This window comes from Nelumbo nucifera, chromosome 4 (assembly GCF_055504915.1).
Source record: "Nelumbo nucifera cultivar China Antique chromosome 4, China Antique-T2T, whole genome shotgun sequence".
NCBI lineage: Eukaryota > Viridiplantae > Streptophyta > Magnoliopsida > Proteales > Nelumbonaceae > Nelumbo > Nelumbo nucifera.
The window spans coordinates 49,489,181-49,511,745 of NC_142652.1; the positions used below are offsets into that span (position 1 = coordinate 49,489,181).

Genomic DNA, 22,565 nt, shown 5'->3' on the forward strand with positions numbered 1-22,565 from the left:
CTTGAGCGTGCCATTGATTATGTCTCGGACCTCGTCCACGACTCCACTCAAGCGACTTTCAATCTCGACCAGTGTGTTGTCCATGGCTTCCATGTTTTGATGTAGCTCGTCTATCGAGTCTTGCATCTCACCTACGGTGGCTTCGCAACGCAGCATGCGCAACTCAACGGCTGCATGCTTGTTGGAAGATTTCTCACGTTTGCTGGGCTTCGGTTCCTTGTCCTTGCCGATGTCGTCGGTGGTCGCATCATCGGCCTCATGGGATGTGGAGAGTCCATGCTCGATCTCCTCCACGATGTCCCTGTTGTGCTTCATGCTGTAACTCGCGTCGCGGGTCGAATGGCTTAAAAAGAGCTCCTGCTCTGATACCAACTATCACGGGGGTAATCGTTGGGGCCCGTGCGGCACTCGAAATGGGCAAGTAAGCCTACGCAACAAAGCAAACACACACAAAAAGGCAACAAGATGGCACACGAATTAGCAAAAGGCTATTTGTATTGCATTAATCAGTGGTAAGCATAAGCACACAGTACAGTGTCGAGGGGATCTCGTGCTTAACCTTTACACGCTTATGAACTCACTCGACTACCTACCTCCCCTCAAAGAGTATGTTAAGCTTTTGGGGGAGTGACAATAAGAAACATCAAAAAGGTGAAAAGTCATACTACAATATTACAATAATGCCATTGGCAATCCCCCATACAAAAGTACATGCATAGTCCACCCATGACACACACTTGGACACTGGAGTGGCGACTGAAGGCACGATGGTTGGCACTTGATGGCGCGGCGAAGAGAACACTTGTTACAATGTGGTACTAGCCTCGATAACCAAAACAATGCCAAGAGGTTTGACCCTAGTTTGTCTCCACCCTTCGGGTCAGACCTCTTGAACCAACACATGTGTGTCCCAAGTCACAACTTTTACCAATGGACGAAGACATGGAGTGACGTCAAGCACAACCACTAACTTCATCTCTCTACTCCCTTCACCCGAAGTCGAGGTCTATTTGCTTAAGTCGACAACGCACACCACGCTAACTCCTAGGCGACACTGACTATATAAAGGACCCTTGGCCTTAGATATCTCACTTATGCACACTTGTATTCTCAATTTACTCTAGCTTATTGAGACCTCACCCTTCTTTGAGCCCTCAACTAACTTGACTATTAGAGTACTCGCCCTTGGGACAACATTATGGGGACTCTAACATCTTATGATTGGTTGCAGGTGGGCCCCTTGGCCTCTTCACCTTGAAAGTGACAAAAAGAACTACATGTTATATTGTTAAAGGCTTCCAGGTTACAGCCTTTAAGATGAAAATACTTTGTTTTGTTCTTTTCTAGGGTCCCAGCCCGCCTGGGCTTGTGTCTTAGGCCCGCATCTAGCCCGCCTAGGGTTAAGCCCGTAATAATTGATGCTAAGCCTCGCCCACCCAAGCCCATGATCACCATTGGGCAGTCTTAGGGGTGAGCCAAAAAAAAACCTGAAAAACCAAACCAAACAAAAAAAATTGGTTAATCGAACCGGTCGATTTGGTTTTGGTTCAGTGTTTTTTAAAAATTGAAGGTACCAGTTTGGTACCACCACCGAAGGTACGGGTGGTTAACCAAACTGACCGATATACATATATTTCTATATATTTTATACATATTTATGTATATCATATATTATATATATTATAAATTAATAAATATGCATTATATATAAATATATATTTGTAATATATGATATATTATTTATTATTTAAAATATAATATTATATATATAATTTTTTATTATATATTTATATATATTTTTATAATATATTGTAAAAATCAAAAAGCCAAAAAATCGATGAACCGAACCGGTCAACCGGTTAATCGACTGACTTCGGTTTGATTTTGGTTACCGGTTTCCAAAAACCGCTAGTACCGGTTCGGGTCAAAAAACCCACGGTTCGTTTAACCGAACCGTGAGCACCCCCAGTCTCTCTCTCTCTCTCTCTCTCGTACAGAAGCTATTTATGATTTCTGTCTTTCTGAAAGACTGAAACAGAGAGTAAAAAATTTCACAAAAAATTTGCCCGTCCATCATCGCTATTTGGTTGAAAAGAAATGCATGTTTAATTTATTTGATTCGCATTATTATCTGGTATTTCTCTGTTTGGATTTCATTCGATAATGATGGGAACCTGTCGATTTTCTCTGCTGCTGGGCATCTTCTTTCTGCTTTCAATTCCCAGATCAGGTTCTGCTGCGTCGAAAGATTCACTTGGAATTGCTCCCGAAGGTGAGGACTTATTTATCTTCGTATTGTTTGTCTCTGGTTTAAAGTAAACTGAAATATTTCTGGATTTCTTTGACTACTCAGATGAGAAATACTTCAAGGGAGAGATTATTAAATGCAAAGATGGATCAAAAAAATTTACCAAAGCTCAGATGAACGATGACTTCTGCGACTGCCCGGATGGAACTGATGAGCCAGGTTTGCCATTGTAGCCTTTTGCATCGGCATAATGCAAATGGGTATTGCATTTGTTCTCTATGTCTCCATGAGGCTTTTCTGGGTGATTTTGTTTTCTGGTCTAGGTGTTTCGAATCTTTGGCTTGGTTGGTTTTTACTGCTAAGAAGTACAGAAAAAAGCGGACATTAGAGATCATTTTGAATATATAGAGAAGGGAATTGGTTAGTCGGGTTATTATACTGGTCTGGGGTCTGAACTGATCATAGGGATAGACGCTACAAAGTCTTTTATTCAAAGGAACTGGTTATGGGATTTTGGTTTTCTTATGTGTTTGGGTCTTTTTGTTACATTGTTCATTGAACATAGAAGCTGGCCTGATTTTTCTCTACTTTCTATAAATGTTATTGTCAATGTTTAGATATCAGTTTTCTGATTTGCAGGCACATCGGCATGCCCGGGAGGGAAGTTCTATTGTCAAAACGCAGGATATGTCCCTTCTTCACTGTTCTCTTCGAGAGTCAATGATGGCATTTGCGGTGAGAATGGGTTTTTCCTTTTCTGAATTCATTGTTATTGTAAAAAAGGTGATTGGTGGGAATTTGATTTTATGCTTCTAAAATTAGCTAACAAGACATTGAATTAAGTCAATTTGCTTTATGCTTCCTTTCAATCTCACTATAATGATGTCTGTTTGGTCTATTTAGTTTTAATATTTCTTTATAGTTTTCATGTTAAAAGATTGTGTCATGTCCCATGTTATTAGTATTTTATTATTATAATCTAGTATTTTAAAAAGAAACTAGTATTTTAACTAACAAACTGAATGGTTTAGTTTAATAATGTCTATTTTATTATTATAATCTCAAAAAATCAAGAATAAAGTATACAATGGCACCATGTAGAAATCACGAAATAGCTAGCCAATTAAGCAAGACCCTCCATGGTTGCCTTTTCCTCTCTAGATGTTGCCTTAACAACTATGGTTCTTATCCTTTTGGTTTGTATCCTTTGTACATGTTGAGAGTATATATGGGTGATATGATAATTTAGGATCCATTTCTTATGAATAAGGGCACTCTTGCCAATATCTTATCATAAATAGGGGCATATTTGTAAACCCACTTTATCTTGATTTTAATGTAAAGAGGGTCGACTACTATAGGGTTGATTGAGCTTTCTATTTTCTTCCTAAGCAGTTTGGTCAATTCTTCTCCTCAGTTCTCCTCTCCTTTTCTTCTTTTTTCTTCTTGATCACTTCTTCTACTACAACTCTGATTCCATAACAACATATTAACATGGTATTAGAGCAGGGAGAGTGAGAAATCAGAAAGGAGATCTCTCTTTCCTTATTTGATTCCAAAAACTTGGTTCCCTACCTTATTCTTGAAGGGATGAGAGATCCATCATATGCATGGCCAAACTTTGCAGGAAGGTTGGGCGAAATTTCAAAATTTCTCTCTCACCCATGTGGGAATCACATTCCCTGTTTTAGAAAACTGCATTTTCAAGGATCAATCTTGAACTTAAACCAGACTAGATCTGAAACTAAAAGGGAGTGGAGGGTTATACCTGATACGAAGTAACAATAACCTCCAATGAAGGTGTTCACGCCCAAGGAAAGATCCAAAGACTTTTTCCACCGAAGATGATACGGTGCAGGATGAAGCAAAATCAACAAGATGGCTCTTCAGCAAGAACCTGATTCTTTAGCAAGAATCTGATGGAGGGCCAGTGAGCACGATTTCTGATTATCTTTTCTGCCAAAGGTAATATCAAGAACACTTCTTGATCGCTTCCACAGGTGGAGATCGAAATGGTATGGTGGAAGGAGCAGGAAAGAGCAGAAGATAGGAGCAGTCGAACTGCAAGTTCTTCTCTCTCTTTAATCTCTAAACTGAGAATTGTGTATTGGAGGTTCTCCCTGCTCCTCTATTTATAGCCTTTAAAGAGAGCATCTCCTAATCCCATTAGGAGTTTCCTAATCCAAATCTTGTATTTGGATCTGGACTCTCTTTAAGAGATAAGGATAATCCCTTATCTTGTCTGCAGATAAAGATCAACCCTCCTAATCTAATTAGGAGTTTCTTGATCCAAATCTTTATTTGGATTTGGACTTCTCTGAGTGGATAGGGACAATCCCTTATTCTATCTACTGATCTAAATCCCAGAACTGCCCCCTTTTAATTAATCTCATTAAGTCAGTTCGAATTGGGCTTTAGGCCCATTAAGTCCATCTGCTCACTTACCCTCCAAACTGCTGCCCAGTTGGATATTCTTGTATTGCATGAAACCTAAACATTGATCTACACATCAGCTACATGGAACCCAACCTCTGTTACAAGGTCTGGCCGAATTCACTATAGGAGACAGTGAACCCCTGAGTCCATCACCATGGGCTCTTAATGGGCCCAACATTTACACTAAATGGTCTTTGGGTCAAACCATCTTATAAAAACCCAAGGACTGTGGGCAGATGCAAGATTAACCCATCAGGTATTACCCTCAATGGTTTTACACTTAACCTCTCAGCCCATAATGATCAAACACTACCTGACAAGAGAGGACATCTCCCTCGGTTACAAGGTACAATGCTGCACTCTCTATTCACATGGATCCCGGGAATTAAAACCTTTTGCAAACATTTTGAAACCATAATATATATATGTATATCTCTGTATAAATATATTTTGCAAAACAAATTTCAACGGTTGAAATCAACTGCTGGCAGTTTTGGTTTCCATCAGAGAGAGTGCATCCCCGAACATTCACTTTGTCCGACAAAGGGGCTGATCTTGTCACTATGATCACCCACTCGGATGAATTCTCGGACTGTCCCAACATACCTAGGTTTTGACACCCTCTAAGGATCTCACTGATTGGCATATCAAAGACAACCCAATCCAACACCTAGTGTAGTATCATAATCGAGTCTAGGGGTCAGGTGTAACATTCCAGTTTTGCCCATCTATCTCCAAGGTCTAGGGCAATACTGGAATTTTGGTCCGGTTCAGGGTTTCAAGAAAACCCACACTGCATGTACCTCAGGTCTCACCCTAGCAGCTGAGACAAGCCACCCCAACCAACTTGGTGGCACATCAGTGTCAGCCTTGGCAGGATAAATCTCCCCAGATCTATCCAACGGTTGTGAAGATTCTAAACTAATATGAGTCTCATGTGTCCAGTTTAAGAGTATTACACAGAAGCACACCATAATAACATGAATCAAATATGTACTTTATTCATTTACATTAAATGTCATAATGTACATCATTCTGATTGGAGCTAAGGGCATACACTGTCTAACAATTCTGTGGTGATTGCACCAACCAAAGGGCATACACTGTCTAACAGTCGTGATAGGTGATCATTGAAGGGAGACCCTCTAGTGGGTAGAAACCAAGAGACGACAATTGTTTTGTGGAGATTTCAAGTCTGAAAGTATGTGTGGTGTGATTCGACTGGACGTGTGATGAATAGAAGTGATTTCTTCAAGTCTGAAAGTATATGTGGTGTGATTCAATTGAAGGAATGATCATATACATGATTTCCTACCCAATTTGATGATTGACTTTAAGTGAGTGACCATGAAGAGTGATTCATCTGGTGACTGAGTTGGTTCTTTCTTATTTTATAATATTATTCAAGACAGTTATTGAGTGCAGAACCTGTTAGACACCTGCTTATTTGATCCTTGTTGAATATGAATGACTCATCAATTGTGATGGTATCAAAGTCATGTGTGTTCATATGACATCCAATAAAGTTAAATGGAAGTGGTAATTATGCTGTATGGGCTAAATCAATAGAAATGCAGCTGGTTTACATGGTCAGGTATTCACTAAAGGTTCTACGTGTGAGATATGAAGGAAGTGATAATGAATTGGATGGAGAGATTAGAGAGAGACTCAGGCTCTTGGACGTAGTCTGGTTGGTCGTTTTTTTAACTCCGATCTAGATGTGGAGAAGATTGAAGATTGGGCTGCTGCTGAGTGGCGACCTGGGAAGCCTTTTCAGGTCAGACGTTTGAATGCTGGTTTCTTTTTGTTCACTTTCAAAAGTGAGGAGGCAAGCAATGTCCCATTGTCCTGAGAAGTGAACAGAATAAGATTCATTATCCTGACCTCAGAATGGGAAGGTGGATTCCTTAGTTGGAGCAATCAGGGATATGGGTCCTTTAAACATGGTGTGGCTTACTGTGTTCGGGATCCCTTTGCATGCGTCAAGTCTTCAAACCTTCAAGGCTGTGGGAGATGCTTGCAGAAGATTTAGATTTGTTGGTCCTATAACAATCTTGTGGAGGAATTTGATTGCTGCTTGTATTTTAATCGAAATTGATGAAATCCACCTTGTCTGGACGCCCCTGTCTCTTTGATTTGTTGGTGAAAGTTTCGACTTAGGCTGGTTATAGAAGGTTCATACCCAGTAAGATGGATCGTAAATATGAAGAGGTGGAATGAGGAAGCTAAGAAGGTTTGCTTGCATTCTGGTGGACTTGGAAGGAAGACAAACAGTCAGGTCGAAGGAGAAGGGTGAAAGGTTGATGACGAGGATATTTTTGGAAGTAAAAACTTCAATGGTTTGGTTGGGGATTTTTCCTTGGACCGCATTGAGATTAATGATCGGAGAGTCCCAAAAAGTGTTGAAAGTGGTGGGGCTCATGTGGATTCAAGCAATGAGGCATTTACCAAGATAAATGGGGCTGTTAAGGGTTGTCCTTTATTAGAAGGTGATGGTGATAGGGGGAAAGCTAGTCCTCTGGGACATGTGGAAGATGAAAAAAAGGTGGGTGTTGGGGTGGTTAAAGAAAAGGTGGGTTTTGGAACTTCAGAAGCCAAGGAGGTGTCTTGGATTGGAAGAAGTTATGGAGGGCCAAATGTGGTTTGTGACTCGAGAGTCAGGCTCCCTAACAGATACGAAGTGATATCCAAGAAGCACCGCTGCAGGTTAAGGGTTTTGGAAAGGAGAAAATTCAAGCAGAGTCAAAGATTCAGGCTTATGGTTCAATCTGAGGATACTGGTAAGTGGCTCTTGAGTCTAATTGTTGAGGCTGTTCGTGTGGATTTCAAGGAGGGAGTTCAATGTGGTAGCTATGAGAATAATTTTGATCCAAAGGAATTCCGTGGTGGAAGAAAGGAGACAAGACTTGGTCAGCAAACAGGTAAATTTATTTCCTGGGTGATTTCGTTGTTGAGCTATCTCCTAATTCATCCCCTACATGGAGATTGGATGTGGAGGATCAAAACACTGGCCTATCTCCTAATTCATCCCCTCCATGGAGATTGGATGTGGAGGATCGAAACACTGGCTCTTTAGAAGGCAAGAAGGAGGGAAGGTGGGCTTGGGGGAAGCATGGAGTCAGTAAGGTGGGAAGGAGAGGGCAAGGAAGGAATGTTAGGAAGGGATGATTGGGAAGGAGGCAAAGACAAGAGACCAAATGCTAGTTGCTGTGCTAAGGCTTCAGAAGAGACTTTGGACAAGGATGGGGAAACTGGTTGATCAGCAGAGTGCGAGGAATTCCAAAAGCTTGATGTTGCAGTTAGGAGGATTGGGGTCAATCTAGGTCAGAGAAGAAACATGAACACAGAAGGAGACGTTAAACCTCCAGAAGAGATGAAGAAAGTCAGAGAGACAAGTTTTATTTTGTCCACATGTTGAATGAAGAAGAAGTTTGTAAGCGAATGAGGAAAGGTCTGGGACGAGGATGACAACAGGTATGACAAGTCATTTGAAGCTGAAGACTAGATGCTTTTGCAGTGGGGGGGGGTATCTGTTTTCATTGTGTTTGATTGTGTCTTTGTTGTCCTTTCTGTAGCTGGTTTTGGGTGTTACCTTAGCTCCCATGTCTGGTTGCAATCAGTTATCTTTTTCTATCAATAAAATTTTATTGTTTACTCTTCAAAATTAAAAAAAAAAGAAAACTGAAGTGCATCACCTACTAGAACCAAGATATGGTGATCTTAAGTATGCTGAATGGATTTAAGAAGATGCTCAGATAAAAACCTGGTTGTGGAACTCTATGGAGCCTAAGATTAGTGCACCTTTGATCTTTCTTGATACCTCTAAACAAATCTGGGGTCAGTGCAAGAGGATGTACTCGGGTAGTAACAATACTATCTGAATTTATCAACTATTCCAAACATTCTTTTGCTTACAGCAGGGAGATAAATTATTGGAAGATTATTATTCAAATATGGTGTGTAAGGCCATGGACTGTGGTTTCACTCTGAAGGCCTGAAGAGGGTGGTCTGAACTGGGGGGAGGAGAAAGAAGAGGGAAGAAGATCTGGCCAGACCCCAAGAGGGGTTGCCTACATGCCTAGATTGTCTTTGAAATGATGTTTGTGGTTTGCTTTCTAGCATTTTTGTTAATTAAGTAACCATTAGCCTCCAAAATTCTGAGGAATTTTACAAGTGATTAGCCCCCAAAATTTTGAGGAATTTTACAAGTACGTGGTCTCCAAATTTTACAAGTGATCAGCCTCAATTTTCCTTTTTTGAAAAAATTAAGCAAAACAATCCCCAATTTTTTTTTTGAAAATTATAAGTAAATCAACCCCAAATTTTCTCAAAATTTGTGAGAAATTAGCCACGGTTGCTTGGAAGGGGTCAACCCCTAGTGTTGGTAGGGTAACATTGAGTAGTGTAGGGTTAAATGTTTTGTATAGTAAGCCTGCAAAATAGCATAACATGATCAATAGTGGGTTTGAACTCATAATAGTACAACACTAGGCCATGGGAGGTTTGAACGTGGGAGGTCAGTTGAGTAAAGCTGTAAAGGTGTAATTTCCTTGGGCAAGGCCATGGAAAGCCAGTCGAGTAAAGCTGCGGAGGGGTAATGTCCTCGGGCAAGGCCGTGAGAGGCTAGTCGAATAAAGTTGTGAAGGGGGCTCCGCCCTTGGACCCTTGACCACGCCCCTCGAGATAAGCCCCAACAAGTCTATATTAGGGTCTGAAATTCTTATTTCTCACATAAAACCTGGGAGAGCTCCGAGAACCCCTTATTTGCTAATGTTGTTTATTCATTCATTGTAATAAAATATCTTCTTAAAAGGCAATAAAAGTTATAAAATCATTTTTTTTATGTGAGAAATAAGAATTTCAGACCCTAACGTAGACTTGTTTGGGCTTGCCTCGAGGAGCGTGGTACAAAGGTGACTCATAGAATCAAGAATGCAATATGTTTTACATCACATTAGCTACTTGAAGTAATGCAATTAAGGAGAAAAAGAAATTGTGGGTTTTACATGCTTGAAAATGCTTTATATGTTTGCTTTTATTTTTAAATTTTCATTTGAATACGCTTTACATGTTATGTTTATGTATTTTAATTTTAGATAATAGGTTTTTTAAAACGTTTATTTTAAAATTTAAGTTTATATTTTTATTAATATTATGTTTAATATTTTTTGAATTTTTTTCATTTTTTTAAAATTTTTGGCATTTTTTGAATTTTCTGACTTTTTTTTGTAATTTTGTGCCTTGCTTAAAAAGGCCCGTGCCTTGCCTTGCACCTTGTGCCTCAGGCGCAAATTGGCCCTTGCACTTTTTTTGCGCCTTGCGCTTTTAAAACGCTTAGGGGGGCTGCTGGAATTATTTGCAACAGCTTCTTAAGCTTTCTGATAAACTTGTGTAAAATCGAAGAGGAAAAAACTCTCCCAAGTTTGGACTAAATTGACAATCTCCCTTGTTAGTTTAATTGATGAAAATCTTAGTCTCTAAGACTGCTTTCAAATCTTTTATAGACTTTGGTCTTTCTAAAGTTCTATTATGAGTTAAGTAGGAAGATTCCAACTAAGTTGGAAAACTAATTAAAAGATCACACTAAATTAAGAGTGCAACTTACCGCTGAACTCACGTTGTCCAACAAGTGAACTCGCCCAAGTGGTGTTGGGCCTAGAATTCAGCTTAGTTAATGTCATACAGTAACACTTGTGTCTTAGCCACCCTATGAGCCCAAGAATATTAATTTGGAAACATCATGTTTTTGGTCCTAATTAGACACTTGCAAACAATCTCTTAGCTAGTAATATGAAAAACACTACTGATAGGGGAGGGCCTATTCCCCAATTACACAAGGCAGTGCCACACTCTTCGCTCAAATGGATCCCAAGATTAAAACCATTCGCAACCCTTTTATCGAAATAAATTATTTGTTAATATAAACACACTTTGCAAATCTGATTTCAAATACAAGTTGGCATCCACTACCAATGGTTTTAGGTTTCCATCAAAGAGAGTGTAAACCATGATACTCTCCTTGTCCAACAAAGTGGCTGATCCTATCACAATGATCACACACTCAAGTACTATTCCAATCTACTCCAACATACCCATGTATTTGACCATAGAAAGATCTCATTGATTGGCATGTCCAAAGCAGACTAGTTCGATACTTTAGTGCAATATCATTATCAAGTCAAGAGACCATAAGCAACTTTCCAGATTAATCCAACAGTCACCAAGGTCTAGGATTAAATTGGAGATGGTCCCATTCAGTGTTTACCAAACACCCATTCCTTGTACCTTAGGTCCAACTTGAGCACTTGAGACAGATTGCTCCACCAGTTCGACAGTACAAGAATGTCAACCTTCGCATTACGAACTCATGTTTGTTCATTGGTTGAGAACATTTAAGCTCACATAAGCCTCATAAATGTGCATCTAAGGGGTATTGCACAGAAACATACCAATTGACACATGAAATAATAAATGTCAGTGTACAACATCCTATTGAAGTTGAGGGCATACGTTGTCTAACATTCCATTCCTTAGAAGGTCCTTTTCTATTGGTTATTTGTGTTTTTATTTTGTTACACTGTTATTGCTAAAATACATCCAAGACTCCAAGCCTCCATTCTGAATCATACTTGTTACTTCATGCCTTGTGATTCTATAATTTAAAGACAGTTATTGGGAAGATCAAGGGGCTGATGTTTTCTAGTTTTCTTTCCTGAAAGAATTAGGGTGTTTTAATTTTATTTTTTTTAATTCATTAATTCAATAGGAGCCAATTTCTAGTTTTTTGCATATGTTCTCTAAAGGGGTTTTCTATTAGGTGAAGGCTATCGTATTTGGAGTTGGTCCCCTGGTCTTACTTTATCATGAAAGAACACCTTTCTAGCTGAGTTCAAGTTGGAGAACTATGAATTCTTAACACCTTAATGGAATGTTTATTTGCAGGTGGTCATTTATTCACTTGTTTTTTTTCTCTTTTGATTAGTATCAAAAGATGTAGAGAAGACATTACAAGGAGAACAGCCATTGCTGACTAAACAGAATACAAATCAGGGGAAAGGCTTGGCTGTTTGGAAAAAAACAGCCTGGGATGGTTTGAAGGTTCATATGCATGGGTGTGGGGTAAAAGAGTAATTGCAATTGTTGATAGAAAAAGAGTAATTGCAATCAATATTCATTAAAATAATAAAGAAAGAAGAACTAAGTGGGTTAAGATGTCAGTGCAAGAAGCTTCAAAGCTGTTTTCTCCAAACAGCCAAGCTTTTCTCACAAATCAGAACCCCCATAAAAGTCTATCCTTGTTATAACCCCCATTCTTGCAAGTCCATCAGCTAATTCATTTGTTGCTCCGGGCATCCATCTGAACAAGCAGTTTAAGTTAGAAGCCAGAATTCGATCTGAACAAGGCTATTTGTTTTTTTAGTTGATATTTCTTCACCTATTTCATCCTGCTCCTTATTTTTCCTTAATATTCTTTTTATGTATAATAAACAGATTGTTGTGATGGGAGTGATGAATATGATGGTAAAGCGAAGTGTCCGAACACATGTTGGGAAGCTGGTAAAGTGGCTCGAGATAAACTGAACAAAAAGATTGCAACATATAAGGAGGGGGTCATTATAAGGAAGCAGGAAGTAGAACAAGCAAAACAAGCAATAGCCAAAGATGAAGCAGAATTATCGAAGCTGAAAAATGAGGAGAAGATACTTAAGGATCTTGTTCAGCAGCTAAAAGGTATAGATTTGGCACATCACTCTTCTTTTTTAAATTGTAACATTGCATTTGTTTGGGGCCATTGCTTGGTGCAATGGTAAAAATCCTGGGCTGATAAGTGTGAGATGTGGAATCAAGTCTAAGAGCAGCTGCTTTTTTTTTGTAATGATTTAAAGTATAATACAACATAAATGTAGGACATTTTACTTGCATATATAAAAAAGGAAAGGGTATAATATAAACATTTTAATCATATGAATATATCAAAAAAGTATACTTGAATGGAAAACATCACACTTGTTTTTGGTGAATGTCCTTTGACTGGGAACTCTGAAGAATGTCTCACTCACCGATTTTTTTTTTTTTTTTGATTAGTAAATAGCAAGAATTTTATTGAAAGAAAAGAAGTTACAAAAAGAGGGTGATAGACAGCACCTGAGAACAAAGAAAAGAAAAGAAAAGAAAACAAAAGAGCCATCTACCAAACTAGGTAACAGGCTCTGCATTACATATTTGATATCCCAGGACCTCTCCTAACCCACTCCCAAAATCCTCCTTTTTTAGTTGACTGAATTCATGAAGAATCAACACCCATTCTACCACTGATCTGCCCATAGCCGCAACCATCTTCTCCATGCTACAAGCCTTGTCTTCGAAAGTCCTCCTGTTTCTTTCCTTCCATATGTTCCAGCATATTGCAAATGGGATACAACTCCATAAAACCCTCACCTTCTTGCTCCCAGATAGCCTGGGCCATGTAGAAAAAATCTCTGCTGTTGAGGTTGGATGAAATCCAGAGACCCTGAACATGGAAGTAAACACTTTCCACAGGAATCTTGAAAAATTGCATGAGATGAATAGGTGAAACGTGTTCTCCTCCTGAAATTATGCTTTATGGGGTGCCTTTCTATCATACACAGTGAGATGATAGATGCATTTAAATACTTTGTGATAAGTGGGGCTAAACCATAAGGTTAAACAAGTGGTACTTAGGCTGTCAATTGTGAGAGTGCAGGTGCTACCCGACCAAAAGTTTAAAATGTCAACATTAGTTATCCAAATATTGGAAACATGTGGGAAGTGTCATGGAAATATTGTAAAAATAAGACCTGGTGGAAACATTGTGAAATATGCAGAGATATATAATGGTATTTTATGAAATGGTAACCTACATACATTTCTTTAGATTATTTTGTTCCAAACCATCAAAGCCTAGAAACTAGGGTTAATAGACAAAATAATACCCTGCAAAGTTGTCGTGTAGACTTTAAGAGTTAAAACTACATAATATAGTAAGTTCAAGAAAAATTTAAATTCACATAAAGTGCAAATTATTCTACATTACTGCCACTACACATATTTACAATACTGTTGCCAACTCATCATGTTACTGTATCATTTCATGCACTCAGCATAGTGCTGGTTTTTCACTGTAATATTTCATGTTAGTACCTATAGAAATGGAAATATGTCATGGAAATATATTTTTTTTGATTACAACTACTTCATTAATAATAAAAAAATTGTGAAACCTCAGATACAAAAGGGGAGATAAAATGTCTTAGCTCCCCATTAACAGAATACAATGAAAGAAAATTAAAAATTAGCCCAAAAGATCGACTCCCTATTCACCCCTTGCTTGGCCAACCCATCCGCAAATGAGTTGGCATTCCTCTTCACCCAGCTGTATTGTATCTCAATGTCCTTACACAGCCAATAAGAACTTTTTCTTTTCATTGTTGTAGCTCCACAATTCACTGTCCTCTTTCTTCAACCAACTAACCACCACCTTTGAATCACCTTCCAGGATCAACCAGCTGATATTTAATTCCTTTGCTCTTCGAATTCCTTCCAGCGCTGCAAGGATATCAGCCCTAAGAGAGTCACCTTCTCCAATAGGGCCTGAGAACAAAGCAATAACAATCCCTTCCTCATTCCTGAAAACTCCTCCAATCCCAGAGGGCCCTGGATTCCTTACACTACTGCCATCAAAATTCAATTTTATAAATCTAGAGGGAGGAGGGGACCAAGAGGGACTAAGAGTCCTCTTGCACCGAGCAGTGGTAGCTACCTCTTTCCAATTTCTTAACAAGTCAGCCACAGGAAAGTCTGAAAACAATTCCATAGATTTTAGCCAATGGGCAGCCTTTAGTAGTATTAGGTCTAACAGTTCTTCCAAGGTTCTTTCCTTGTCTAAAAAAATATGTGAATTTCTTTCTTCCCACAGTGACTAGCACACGGCTGCCCTAATACTCCTCCACATAACCTTCCCTCACTTATTAGGCCATCTGAAAAATGAAGGAGAGAACAAACTTTGGACACTCTCGGGAGGATTCCAAGAACACCCAAAGCTGGAAAAAACCCACTCCCATACAGTTTTAGTAACCTTACAAGAGACCATGAGGTGGTAACCGGATTCCCCATCAGCTTTACAAAGAGAACATTTATTAGGAAGTAGACAATAGTTGGGTCTCTTTCTCTAAAGTAAGTCAATTTGTTTATTCTTTCCAGGAAAATTTCCCAACAAAAAAAACCAACCCGAGGAGGAATAAGCTTACTCCAAATTTCATTAATTGGAAAGGACAACCCAATAGGGATAGAAGGCTGAGTTAAGGTTTCAAAGAACGAAGTACAAGAGAAAGTACCAGAGGTGGAAGGGGTCCAAATTCTGGTGTCTTCCTTATCAGGATCTAGGAAAGCATTCTCAAGGGTGGCTAGCAAAAGTAAAATGCTGTCCATGTCTATATCCCTAATTGCCCTACGCAGGCCCAGGTTCCACCCAAAACTAGAAATGGAGTTTGAAGGACTCAAGAAAGAAGAGATAGGTTCATTTTTCAAGTCTGACAGAGCGTACAGGGAGGAAAACTGGTCCTTTAGAGGTGAATCCCCAACCCAAAGTTGTTTCCAGAACTTTATTCGGTTACCAGAGTTTAGACCATACCTGATCCAAGGGGAAAAACTAGAAAGAGTGCTCAACATGCAGACCTAGTCTACACTAACTTGTCCCTTTCCCTGTCCCTATTGGGCTCGAGCAATAGCTGCTTTAGGCGCTCGACCGGTGGATCGAATTGATGAACCCGCTGAACCGAACATGGGGGAGACGAGACCGGACCGGCGCAGCAGTTCTTCCATACCAACTTAGCTGCCCGGCGCTGCTATTGGCATAACAACCGGCACGCTTTAGGCTAGTTCAGGAATTAAAGGCACCTAGCTATGAAAATCCAGAATGTAAATAAATGTCAGGTCTCAAACGGGTAAAAAAACTCTTTGCCTGTCCTCTGAAGAGTGACGAGCCCTACTTGAGTGCTAGTGCGGCGCGGTAGCACAGCCGTTTTCTTGCTGCTAGCGCGCGCAGTAGTTTTTTATCATGCTGCTACTAGCACGCAGATGCAAGAAGTAGAATCAAGAATCAAGATCTTGATCTTGAATCATATTACTCGCGAGTCTTTCTTGTTTGTACCGATTCTTTAAGGATCTTGGGATAAAGATTAACACTTGACTCATTGTACTCATGACCCGACTTAGAATTTGATAAATAGCACTACACTATAAGACGACTTACATGAGTAGAGAGTTGACAAAGTGGCCTGGACAAGTGGGCACGAGTACTAAGAAGATCAATAGGACTAAGGCCTCAATATTGAACCATTGGGTAGACAACTTGCTACCTAGCCCTTCACTTGCTTTGTAGCTTGCTGCCTACGTTTGCTGCTTTCGAGCCTCCATTTGCACCGTTTGCTGGGTAGGGGAGACAGGGTTACGCGCTGGGTAGCGCAGCGCATCTGTTTCGGGTACAGAGACGACGAGGCGGCCACCCAACCCAACAGGGCAGGGGCGGGCGGGCCGGCCATAGGTTTGAATCCTGCCACCTTGATTGTGGATCATCCTGTGGTTACCGGATGATGGGAAAGCAGATAGGGTGGGGCTGCAGAACTCACGGATCTTGTGTGTATGCTCTACATGACAGGGGAATGGTTTAAAGTACCAATAGGTGGTTTGGTACTCAACATCCTCGGTGGGATCCTTACAATGTGGAAGAATGAGGAAGTTGACTGTCAGGAGGAATTGATAGGGCAATACTCAGTATCAATAAAAGCCAAGGGGATGAGTGATGGAAGGGAGTGGGTGTTGACTAATGTGTATGGGCCGAATTCATATAGAGAGGAACAAATTCTGGGAAGAGCTAGCTGCAATCAGAAGCATTTGGGAGGGCCTGTGGTGTATGGTGGGGATTTCAATGTAATAAGATATACAAATGAGACAGACAACCCCAACCAGCCTTTAACAACTAGTATGAGAAACTTCAATTCCTTGATTGAGTCCCTAGAACTAAAAGAACCTACCTTGTTATAAGCCTCTTTCACATGGTCAAATCTCCAAGAAAACCAAGTTTGCTCAAATCTGGACAGATTCCTTTTTTCCATTGATTGGGAAGAGTTGTGGGGAACATTGACTCTGAAAGCCCTACCTAGAGCGACATCTGATCATTGCCCTTTAAGCCTCTACCAAGAAGATCTTATTGGAGGCCCCACACCTTTTAGATTTGAAAACATGTGGCTAGAAGTTCCAAATTTTTTGCAAAAGGTAAAAGAATGGTGGTCAAAAGGTGGGATAAGGGCTAGAAATAAAGTGGTGAGGTTTTCCAAGAAACTGAAAAGATTGAAGGAAAAGGTCAATGAGTGGAACAAAGAGGAATTTGGAAAACTTGAGGTCATAAAGGAGGATTTAGCTAGGAAGATAGAGGAAGTGGACCAAAAGGAGGCCCAGAAAGAGTGTGGGTTGGAGGATAGAGTAGAAAGAAGGAACTTAAAAGTGCAATTGGAAGAGATCCTAAGAAAAGAAGAGATTTCTTGGAGGCAAAAATCTAGATGTAAATGGCTTTTGGAGGGGGATGGAAATACCTGATTTTTCCACTCCCTAGCAAATGGGAGAAGACGGAAAAATCAAATTTCTAGTATAGAGGTGGAGAGAAGAATAATAATTGCAAAAGAGGAAATTGAAAGATGCTTTATGGATCATTTTAACTCAATCCTAGCATCCTCTGATGAAAACATTGCAGAAGTGGGAGATTTATAGTGGGACAGAGTGCCAGAATCTGAAGTTGTCCTACTAGAAAGAGCCTTCACTATTGAGGAGATACATGAAGCAATATTCTCGATGGATAGATCTAAAGCTCCGGGGCTAGATGGATTTTCAATGGCTTTCTATCAAGATTGTTGGGAAATTTTGAAAGATATTAATGGATGTATTTGTGGAGTTCTTTTAAGAAGGAAAATTGTCACCTGGAGCAAATGCAACTTTTATTGCTTTAGTGCCAAAAAAGGAGGCCAAAACCCCTAAGGATTACAGACTGATAAGTCTAGTGGGTAGCTTATATAAAATCATTGCTAAAGTCCTGGCTAGGTTGAAGACTGTATTGCCCTATGTTATCTCTCAAAACCAAGGAGCTTTTGTAGAAGGGAGACAAATTGTGGGTCAAATCTTAGTGGCAAATGAGTGTGTGGCAGCTAAGAGAAAACAAGGTGGCAAAGGTTTGATTTGTAAATTGGACCTAGAAAAAGCTTATAATATGGTGGATTGGTCCTTCTTGTTGAATTTAATGGAAAAGATGGGGCTAGGTGAAAGATGGCGGATGTGGATTGAAGAATGTATTAGCTCAGCACGCTTCTCTATTTTGATGAATGGGGTAGCAAAGGACTTCTTCCAGGTTAAAAGAGGACTAAGACAGGGTGATTCCTTATCCCCATTCTTATTCACCTTTGTAGCTGAGGTTTTGAGTAGACAAATCATCAAGGCTGATCAAGAAAACTAGTTCAAAGGTTGGAGAATGGGTAGATCAGAAGCGGTGGTGTCTCATTTGCAATCTGCTGATGACAATCATTTTCTGTGAAAGTTGTGATGAATCCAGTCTAAGGAATCTTAAAAGATTGGTGGATGAATTTCAACAGGCCTCCAAACTAAAAGTCAATTGGGGAAAAAGTTGTATAGCTGGAATCAACATTGAAGGGGGGGACATCCAAGCCATGGCAAATCTGCTAGGTTGTGAAGTGAAAAATTGGCCTATGGAGTACTTAGGTATGCCCTTGGGTGGGAATCCGAAAGCCGAAAGTTTTTGGAAACCGGTGGTAGAGAGGTTCATAAAGAAGTTGACAATGTGGAAGAGAAATTATATATCCTTGGGGGGAAGAATTACCTTGATAAAATCAACCCTAACAAACCTACCCACTTATTTCCTTTCCACATTTAAGATCCCAGTGAAAGTAGCTAGGAAGTTGGAGAAGATTATGAGGGACTTTTTGTGGGAACCAGGTGAAGAAAAGAAAGATCATTTAGTGAAGTGGGAGCAAGTCTATAACTCTAAGGAGCAGGGTGGATTAGGTATAGGGAACCTATTGAAGAAAAACAAGGCCCTTTTAGGGAAATGGCTGTGGAGATTCCCTTGTGAAGAAGAAAGATTGTGGCATAGGGTCAATAAAAGCTTACATGGTGAAGCAGACAACGGCTGGGATGCAAAACTAGCCCCCAATGCAGCTCCATCTTCTCCCTGGAAGGCAATCTTTGAGGTATATCCAACTTTTCTTCAATCTATCAGGTTCGATGTTGGTTGTGGTAACAAAGTTTTATTCTGGGAAGACCTTTGGGTTGGGGAAGTGCTTCTTATGATCAAATTCCCAGACCTCTACTCCTTATCAAACCATAAAAATAAACCTGTTGCTAGGTTTGGTGTGCTTTCAGATTCAGGGATCTCTTGGGATTTTTGTTTCAGAAGAGGGTTGAGGGAAAATGAGTGTGAGTCTCTAGTGCTTTTGATTTCAATACTTGAGAAGGTCTACTTGGACCAATCTATAGCTGATTGTAGAGTTTGGTCCCCAACTTCTGATGGTTTATTTTCCTGTGCATCTTTCTTTGGTTTGCTCACTCACATTGATCCTATGGGGGTGAACTTCCCAGTGAGAGAAATCTGGTCTAAACTGATCCCTCCAAAAGTACAAGCTTTCTATTGGGAAGTGTTCCTAGGGAAGGTAAACACTTGTGATGTGCTACAGAAAAGGAGGCCAAACAATTGCCTCTCTCCTCATGTGTGTGTCCTTTGTTTGGGATGTGGTGGAACTCTAACCCACTTACTTTTATCTTGCTCTTTTGCTTCTGGTATTTGGAATGTTGTTTGTTCTCTCTTTGGATGCAGATGGTTTCCCCCACAGGATGTGGTAAGCCTATTCAACCCCTCCTTCCTGTGTCAACATAAGAAAAGAGGAAAGTGCTTATGGAAGGCAGTAAGAGCAGCTACAGTATGGACTATATGGGAGGAAAGAAACCTAAGAATCTTTTTTGGAAAAAGCAAAACAAAGGAGGAAGTTATTGAAGCCATAAAAATCAGAACTGCACATTGGGTGAAGACTATGAAAATATTCCGAAACTACTCCACGAATGAGATCCTAAGAAATTGGGCTGAAGTAGCACAAACAGATATACCCAAAGTACCTGTATGTATGGAATGGAAGCCACCGGCACTAAACAAACTAAAACTGAATTTTGATGGGAGTTCTCTTGGCAACCCAGGAAGGGCAGGCATAGGGGGTGTGTTTAGAAGTCATCTGGGTGTGGTGGTGGCACTCTATTCAGGACCAATAGGTTTTGGTGATTCAATACAGGCTGAATCTCTAGCCACTTCAAGGTCTAAAGATGGAAATAGGAACAACAGACTTGGAAATAGAAGGAGATTTACTATTGGTCATCTCTTGGGCCAAAAACACCACATCAGCACCTTGGAAGCTCAAATTTGTCTTCAGAGAAATTGACACAATTGTAAGGAAGTTCAACTATAAGTTTAGTTGGGTCAAACGGGATGAAAGTGGGATGGCGGATACGCTAGCAAAACAAGGGGCAAATAGATCTTCCTTGTACTGGGAAGAATTGTAACTAATTACTGGAGATTGCAGTCGGTCGCTCTGCAATCTTTATCTATTGTAACTTAATTTCTCTGTTATTAATGAAAGTTTTTTTGCTGATAAAAAAAAAGACTAGCAGGTGGTCTCCTAATTCAGTGGAGGAGATTTTCTCCAAGTGGCCAAATGTAAGGGGAAATGTTAAGGCAAAGATCGCCTGGAGCTACATTCCTTTTGCTGTCTGCTGGGAAATTTGGAAAGAAATAAATAGAAAAATATTCGAAGAGAAGGCTCGAACAAGGGAGCATATCACATTACTATGCTGTAAAAGGATTATGGACTGGGTTCTCATTCTCCCAAAGTTTGAAGGAATTACAAAAGAAGACCTTGGTTCTGGTTTTTGGAACATTCTGGAGCTGGCTTTAAAGTTTTCCTTATGTTTGGTTTATGTATCTCTCTTTTTTTCTATTGAGTGTCTCCTTTTTGTTTGTTTCCCTCTCTTTTGTAGCTTTGTTTTCTGGTGATATTCATCACTATCAGATGTACCGCTTTCTTTTATTAATAAATTTTCTTTTTTATTTATTACCAAAAAAAAAACTCTCATAATAGAGCTTTTGGCGGCAACCAATTCCCATTTATTCTTCCCTCGTCAGTTGTCACTTTTCCAAAACTAAAACCCCTTTTCTTCTTCCCCATCTCTTTGGTCGTCTAAATCCATGAGTTCTGTACTTTTGTTGAGTGTTTTCTCAAGAAAGCACTGTGTTTTCAAGAACGAGTTAAAGGGAAATGGAAGTGATAAGCAAAACACTCTGCGTGGCCAACCAATGAGAAGCATTGGAGAAATCTACAGAAAAAAAACTACCTTGAGAGAAATATCTAAGCTCCAGAATTTTTGGTTTGTACTCTTTCTTTTACTATTTAATATTAATGAAAGCCATAGTTATTGATAAAAAAATTAATTGTTAATGTGAATCTTTCTGTTGTATAACAATCAACAGCACCTTTTCTTCTTCTTCCTTACAGGTCGTAAGGAACAGATAGAGAAGGCAGAAGAGCAAGAGCGCTTGGAGAAAGAGAAAGAAGAGAAGAGAAAAAAGGAAGCCGAGAAGAAAGCTGATGAGGAAAAGAATCAAGCCACTGAAACTTCTTATGATGATGTAATTGGGCTTTTGGAGGACCCTTCAGATGAAACTAAAGTGGTAATTATTGACTTTGATGCTTTACTTTTATTTATCTCTATGATATTTAATCTTTTTCATCTGTTATCCTACAGTTAAAAGAAGAAATCACCTTAATTATGATATCTTCTTTATTGATAAAAAAATGATATCTTCTTTCATGTACATATGTGATCAATTTTGAAGTTTGAAGCTGAGAAGAAAGCTGAAGAGGAAAAGAATCAAGCCACTGAAACTTCTTATGATGACATAATTGGGCTTGTTGAGGACCCTCCCGATAAAACTAAAGTGGTAATTATTGAGTTTTGATGCTTTTACTTTTATTTACCTCTGATGTTTATTTTTCATCTTTATCCTACAGTTAAAATAAGTAATCACCTTAATTATGGTATCTTCTTTCATATACATATGTGATCAATTTTCACGTTTTGGCCTTTGATATTTTTGACTCTTTCACCTTAATTATGATATCTTCTTTATTGATAAAAAAATATAATATCTTCTTTCATGTACATATGTGATCAATTTTGAAGTTTGAAGCTGAGAAGAAATCTAATGAGGAAAAGAACCAAGCCACTGAAACTCTTTATGATGACATAATTGGGCTTGTTGAGGACCCTCCAGATAAAACTGAAGTGGTAATTATTGAGTTTTGATGCTTTTACTTTTATTTACCTCTGATGTTTCTTTTTCATCTTTATCCTACAGTTAAAATAAGAAATCGCCTTAATTATGATATCTTCTTTCATATACATATGTGATCAATTTTCAAGTTTTGGCCTTTAATATCTTTGACTCTTTCATCATAAGTCAGTATGGAAAATAAAATTAAAAAGATTTATCTTTGCAAGTTGATGGCTTTAATTGATGACAAAAGCTCCTTAAACATATTGGGTAATGCACCTTAGTTATCATTGGCAGAGTACCTTGTTGCCTAAGCACTTACATTCCTGTCTAGGCATGGTCTGCACATTGGTTTTTAAAGAAAGAAATTATAATATAAAATTTTTGTGCCATATTGGTATACATATATTTTAACTTTCTTGTCATTTTAGATTAAAAAATAATAAAGAATATCCAATAATAGTGAAATCAAGACACATTATA

General features: G+C 39.2%; 1 protein-coding gene across 6 annotated transcripts in view; it reads left to right on the plus strand.

Annotated features, from left to right (window-relative positions):
* The first annotated feature begins 2,016 nt into the window (after positions 1-2,016).
* LOC104589013 (glucosidase 2 subunit beta-like) overlaps positions 2,017-22,565 on the plus strand; it is a 67,016-nt gene continuing 46,467 nt past the window's right edge. For 3 of the 6 annotated variants that reach the window (XM_088903707.1, XM_088903708.1, XM_010247174.3), the window contains exons 1-7: positions 2,017-2,272; positions 2,354-2,467; positions 2,888-2,983; positions 12,176-12,415; positions 21,304-21,479; positions 21,645-21,749; positions 21,992-22,096. In XM_088903707.1, the coding sequence (XP_088759833.1) occupies positions 2,164-2,272; positions 2,354-2,467; positions 2,888-2,983; positions 12,176-12,415; positions 21,304-21,479; positions 21,645-21,749; positions 21,992-22,096 (945 nt within the window). In that variant the 5' untranslated portion in view covers positions 2,017-2,163. The remainder of the gene's footprint in view (positions 2,273-2,353; positions 2,468-2,887; positions 2,984-12,175; positions 12,416-21,303; positions 21,480-21,644; positions 21,750-21,991; positions 22,097-22,565) is intronic. The other 3 variants (XM_019196252.2, XM_088903709.1, XM_010247176.3) reach the window with 2 other exon arrangements.